Below are 6,803 nucleotides of genomic sequence, written 5' to 3' on the forward strand. Positions count from 1 at the left end.
ATTTTACTGATATGTATAAAGACTGCAAAGGCTGAAAAATCTTGAAGTCTGGATGAAATTGGAGGTAGTTTGAGGATTAAATTTTTTATGCTTGTTAAGCTAAAGGGGGGGTCGTATTACATGAAATCATATTATACTGTGTAATAAATACAGTATTTGCAGACAGCTCAATTTAGACTTAAATAAAAAAGTTGTGTTTGTTTTGACCATTTGAGCTGTGACACTTTTGCTTCCTGTTACCTGTCGCAGCTCCGTACACCATCATCACCTTTCCCTTCCTGTTTGCCGTGATGTTTGGCGATATGGGTCACGGTATTCTGATGACCTCTGCCGCCCTCTACCTGGTCCTCCGTGAGACCCGCATCCTGGCTCAGAAGAGTGACAACGAGGTTGTGTTTGTCACGAACACAGAATGATTCAGACGCTCAGCACACACATTGTAAACTGACCCATGAAGACGTTTCTCTCTGCAGATTTTCAACATGATTTTTGCTGGGCGCTACATCGTCCTCCTGATGGGGATCTTCTCGGTCTACACTGGCATCATTTACAACGACTGCTTCTCCAAGTCCCTGAACATGTTTGGTTCTGGTTGGAGTGTCAGGCCAATGTTCGGTTCCAAAGGAGCCAATTGGTCGTAAGTCAGTCGTCCCTCTGCTTTCCTGAAATCCTCCATGTGATGACATCGTTTCAGCCTGAGATCCACATGTTACCAGTAAACCGTTGTAAACAGGCAGATACATCCTCATGTTCTAAAACAAATGTTTTCCCTCCACATCCTGCAGGATCCAGAACCAGGGTCAGAGTTCAGTCCACGCATTAACTCACTGTTGATCTGTCCCAGGTTTGAGGCGCTCGAAGCAAATCCAGTTCTACAGTTGGACCCTGCTGTTCCTGGTGTCTTCAACGGACCATATCCTCTTGGAATTGATCCGGTAAAATGTGCCCACTCGCTACAATACGTAAATAAAGTTTAAAGTTTAGTCCACACAGGTTGGACTTGAAAGGTTTCCAGATGGAGACATTCTAACTCTACTCTAAGATGACAAACAAATAATCCAGAACCACTGTATGTTGTGTTCAGATGAGAACAAACATGGAGCTGTCACATCTTTGTCCTGCTGTCTCTACAGATCTGGAACGTGGCCACCAACAAGCTGACTTTCCTCAACTCCTTCAAGATGAAGATGTCAGTGATCCTCGGGGTCATCCACATGCTGTTTGGAGTTTCCCTCAGCCTCTTCAACCACCTGTACGTTCCATTAATGTCTGACAGCTTTCCTCTTATATTTGTCTTTACATGATGAAACAAAGGAGCCCTGCAGCCCATGAGTTATCAGCTTCTTCTTCTTCTTCTTCTTCTTCTTCTTCTTCTTCTTCAGGTATTTCAAGAAGCCTTTGAACATCTTCCTGAGCTTCATCCCAGAGATCGTCTTCATGTCCAGCCTGTTTGGATACCTCATCCTGCTGGTCTTCTACAAGTGGACAGCCTATGATGCTTTCACATCTAAAGATGCTCCCAGTTTACTCATCCACTTCATCAACATGTGTCTGTTTAACTACAACGACCCGACAAACAAACCTCTCTACAGGGGACAGGTGCTGCTTCACACACGTCTGTCAGACAGCAAGCTTTAAAGCTTCTGTGGGAAGGTTTTCATATGATGGTGTTACCTGTTGGAAGTGCTTCAGCCGTTAAAATAACTGCAGTTTATACAGCAAAAACACCTGTGTTAGTTTAACACCCACAGTGTTAGTTTAACACCCACAGTGTTAGTTTAACACCCACAGTGTTAATTTAAACACCCACAGTGTTAATTTAACACCCACAGTGTTAATTTAACACCCACAGTGTTAATTTAACACCCACAGTGTTAATTTAAACACCCACAGTGTTAATTTAACACCCACAGTGTTAATTTAACACCCACAGTGTTAGTTTAACACCCACAGTGTTAATTTCAACACCAACAGTGTTAATTTAAACACCCACAGTGTTAATTTAAACACCAACAGTGTTAATTTAACACCCACAGTGTTAATTTAACACCCACAGTGTTAATTTAACACCCACAAAGTTTCTATGTGTCCACACTCGCTGGTGTTAAAATAACATTTGTGAAAGTGTTAAATTTTAACACCCATTTTATTTGTTAATTTAACACCAACCAGTCTTTAATATTCAACAATTCTTGGTGTCACATTAACATAAATAAAGTGTTTGTGTTAAAATATAGTGTTAAAAGTAACACCAGCCAGTGTTTAATATTCAACAATACTGGGTGTTATATTAACATTTCAACAGTGTTAAAGGTAACACCAGTGTATTATTATTATTATTAACAAAAGAAATTGTGGTGTTAGAATGGTTTACAGACATTACAAGGTGTTTAAACAACATATATTTGAGAGTATTAATTCAACACTCAGAGTTAATATCAAACCTTTGTTGCATTAACACTACTCAGTAGAAAAGTGTAATGGAGTCACCCTTCACACACCAGGACAGACTCACTCATGGTGTCGATTTTTGGCCAATAACATAAACTTAAAGTTGAACAACTTGATCAAACTGAACAAGAAAACAAACCAGAACAACTAATTTTACTCTCATAAACTTCTTTAATAGTCATAAACATTCAAAAACATCATTTCTGCAAGATTTCTCAGCAAGGAATGCTGGGTAAATACTGCTCTGTCTGACATGAGGTGGAAGAGGGCGGGGCTTTTCCTTTCAACACTGCTTGGTGTTAAATAACAACACTGTTAAGTGCTGTGGGCGGGGCTTATTTAACACTGTCCAGTGTTGAGACAACACTGATGAAATCAACACTGATTTAATACCAACACTGAGTTTACTTAAAAAGTGTTAAAATAACACTAGGGGGTGTTAAATCAACACCCAAAAGTTTAACACTGAAATTTTAACACTCCTGTTTTTGCTGAACTTTTTTTTTTCCTGGTCAGTTACACCCAACCTAACTGTGCTCAGTAACCAGGCTGTTTTTATTACTACAACCTAATAATAATAATTCATTTATTCATTTCATACATTCAAAGTGTGCAGCAACATGTTTCCTACATGAAGTACGATGTGATCTAATGAGAAACACACAGGTAGAAGGGAAAATAAAACTTTACACAGTTCATATTCTGTCCTAAAACACCTACAGAAGCCTGGAATTAGATTAGATTATTGTTCAGATCTGGAGAAGTATGGAAAAATAAAAACAGGGTCAGGACAATCATTTTTCAGAACTTTATAAAAGTTTACATTTTTAAAAGTTGCTCAAACAACCTGGAGATTTTTCACCAGTTCAATTACTGCAAATAAGAACAGTTTTAGTTTATTTGTCAATAGATTTCTCAATACATTCTGAAGTCATCAAAGAAATTTAGATTTAAACCTGTTTAACAGATGATCTAAATCAGGAAAACTAAACAGGAACATGACAAAAAAACAGATTTTTGTTAGAAATTCATTTTGATAGAAAGTTGTGAGATTCTGATCCAAAATCTACAGAGCCCACACTATAATATGATGTGGTCACCACATAGCTAATTCTTGTTGTCATTTCCATGCACACTGTATTTTTGATGTTAATGTTTCATTTGAGTTTTTTCATCTTGGAGTTAAGAAAGTCTTCAGAGTTCAGTGGACCTCATCCAAGAACATGTTCGTATTTTTATCCTAAATTTCTCTTACTTTTGTTCGTATGAAGGGTTCGTACGAACATGTCACGTCAGATTCAACAAACTCTTCTATCTTCAGGAAAAGTGCGTAAATGAGCTGTGTAAACATGATGACTGCCACATGTATGTATTCAGGTGCTCGTGCACGGGGAGAGGTGATTAGCATAGTCTAGCACCCTAAAAACACTTTTCCTGCCCCACACACCAGGAAGTGGCCAGTCCTGCTCTCAGAGATCCAGAAAACAAACTGTCATTTTAGCAGCGTCAGCTGTGGAACTAAAGGAGCAGCTAAAGCTGAGGAATGAAATGATGACTGCTGTTACAGTCACAGAAACAAAAACCTACATCAAAGTCATCTCTCTCTAGTCCTGCTCCAGGTTTCATTTGGACAAACGTTTTTGATTCATGTGCACACAACTATGGTAAATAATTTTCATTTATTCAGAAGATCGATGTGCCTGTCACGCCCCCCGCCCCCCCATCTTCCCAGCATCACAAGTGATAGATGCAGTTCTGAGAAGATAATTTTGAAATAGCTGATGTGCTGAATAAATCTCAATAAAATGAAAATAACAACTATGTTTGAATAAAGCTCGATATAAACTGAGACAAATTAAACTTCAATTAATGCATAATTTAAGATGGTTTGTAGTTTGAGATCTTCATATTAATATTGTTGTGTTATACAACTGCATTAATAGCCAATTTATTTTAATTTAACCAGTGTATGTCGTTAGTTTACATTATTACATTTAAAATTATAATTCAAACAGAACAACCTACTGTCAGCATAATTATGGAGTGTGATTTATTTTCAACTCTAAACATCAGCGTCACATTATGAGATAATTAACATGCAGCCAGCAGCAGGAGCAGCATTATGTTCCTGCTGGTGTAATGTATGTTTAAGTTGCTGTCTGCAGCTGGTAAGATGTTGATTGTTCATAACCTTTCTACAGAACCACACTTAACCTGAAGGATTAGTTTAGATTTGATCAGCGATCAGTACAAAGTAATCTTCATTTATTTTGTGTCAACATTGTGTCAGATCTTTGTGCTGCTGTACTTTTATGTACACATATTTGTATGTAAATGTGTAGCAGTGTGTATAGGACACGTGTTTTGTGGAGGTGTGATGGAGTTGTCAGCTATAATAACATGTGTAATCACACAGTTAACCAGCAGCAGCATGTTAACTCGTCTCTGTTCTGCTCTGTAGATGGGGATCCAGGTTCTGCTGGTGCTGGTTGCTCTGGCATGTATTCCCTGTATGCTGATAGTGAAAACCCTGGTGCTGCGGCGCCAGCACCTGTGGAAAACCCATCTGGTATGTGCTTCCTGTCCCGGCTGCTTCTGCTCCGCCTTTGATTTAACCTTTTTTTCCCTGTTCTGTCATTTATTTCATCGTTCATCACATCGTCTGATTTGATTGGTTGTTTCAAATGAAAAATACCTAAAACTGCTGTGAAAAAATAAATTTACCTGCTTCATTCATCAAGCAAATGTTAGCCCTTAGAGTTTAATCTGAAAACTTCAGTCCCATTAGTCTAAAACCTTCATTTATTCAAAGATTTAACAAGTTACAAATAGATTTTCTTTTGGTTCAATTATCTGGCTTCAACTTTGCAGCTACTTTTCAAGAAAAGAGAAAGAAGAGATTATTTCTGATTATTTATGGTGATTTATTGTTTAATTGGTTTTTATTTGTTAAAAGACTGTTTAAAATAACTCATATTGGGACAATATAAATTCCAGTTATAGAACAACATTTAGGCAGTGGCTGATTTTTGTCACTTTTTAACTTTCTGTTGTGTGAGAATTAAAATGAAAGTTGTTGTAACTCTAACCTGAGTTGTTCTACAGTTTCAGGTCTGTAGTGTAGTTCAGCTTTTAAAACTGAGGGTTGTGTAGAAAAGTTATGATCAACAATATCCGACCTGCTGGATATAACTGAGTTACTTCATTTTTGAGTTTCATTCTGACTGGACTGACGAGCTAATGGCTCGTCTGAGACCCTCCATCTTAAAACAACCCCACTTTAATTTCAGGCGTTTTGTAGCAGTTCTTACAGCATCCTGTAAAACCTGCTAAGATAGTAGGTGAAGGTAAGAGTGGAAAAACATTTTTGTGTCCAGAAAAAAAAGCAAACATGCAAATTATTTATTTCCACATTAAGTTCACATTAAATGCTGACATAAAACACAACAGAACCTTTACAAGTCCTATTTTCTCTCAACTTAAAACAAAATCAAATCATATTTTAAGAAAGATAACCATAAAACATGCAGTTTTTTCCCGTCATCCTTCCTATGAGCTGTTAAAGGTTTTTTATTGCTGCTCCTCCACAGCACCTGGTACTCACAGGTGGTTCCATCCCAGCACCAACCAGGTCCAGTCCTGTTAGCAGCAGAGCTCAGACATGTCCAGGATGTAATGTAAACACAACTTTTCATTAATATAAAACTTCTCACCACCTCTGATGTAATTTACTGCTGAACACTGAAGATGTCAGTGAAACAGTTTGTTAATCAGAGCTAAGGCTTGTTGTAGGACCAGGGATGGGAATTTGCACCCTCCACCATGTGTAATGAACTGATTAAAAACAGGCGTTCAAATCACGACCTTTTTCAAAAACTCTGTTTTTATTTTGCATTTCAGAGCCTGTAGTTGTTAAAAACATTAAAAACATTAAACAGCCATCTTCCAACACACTCTGTAGCTAGAAGTAAATTCTCAACTGTTTTTGACAGTTATCTGATTATGTTTTTTTCTGATTCAATTTTTTAAAACTAAATTAGGTATTTGTGCTTGAATCATAGACAAATATCTTAAAGGAGACCAATTATGGGTGGTAGAAATGTTTATGGTATGTCTGTGGACTATCCAGACCATGTTCATTCAATTTATTGCACAAAATAATTCTCAGATAATAAAATTTCCCATTTTCTAGTTCTGCTGCTCTGACTTCTGTTCAGAAGAGCTGTTTATGTTAATGAGCTCTGTTGGTAACGCCCTCCAAAAATCTGTTGACATTAACTCCGCCCTCCAAAAATCTGTTGACATTAACTCCGCCCTCCAAAGCCAGCATTTACGTTAGCATGGCTAATAAT

The 6,803-nt window shown here is 37.6% G+C and overlaps 1 protein-coding gene across 4 annotated transcripts in view; it reads left to right on the forward strand.

The window, feature by feature from the left end:
• atp6v0a1b (ATPase H+ transporting V0 subunit a1b) overlaps positions 1-6,803 on the forward strand; it is a 48,115-nt gene that overhangs the window by 22,627 nt on the left and 18,685 nt on the right. For all 4 annotated transcript variants that reach the window (XM_014029113.1, XM_014029114.1, XM_014029115.1 and 1 more), the window contains exons 12-17: positions 250-389; positions 474-637; positions 845-935; positions 1,134-1,252; positions 1,383-1,599; positions 4,913-5,020. In XM_014029113.1, coding sequence (XP_013884567.1) covers positions 250-389; positions 474-637; positions 845-935; positions 1,134-1,252; positions 1,383-1,599; positions 4,913-5,020 — 839 coding nt within the window. The remainder of the gene's footprint in view (positions 1-249; positions 390-473; positions 638-844; positions 936-1,133; positions 1,253-1,382; positions 1,600-4,912; positions 5,021-6,803) is intronic.

This window comes from Austrofundulus limnaeus, unplaced genomic scaffold (genome assembly GCF_001266775.1).
Source record: "Austrofundulus limnaeus strain Quisiro unplaced genomic scaffold, Austrofundulus_limnaeus-1.0 Scaffold856, whole genome shotgun sequence".
NCBI classification, from domain to species: domain Eukaryota; kingdom Metazoa; phylum Chordata; class Actinopteri; order Cyprinodontiformes; family Rivulidae; genus Austrofundulus; species Austrofundulus limnaeus.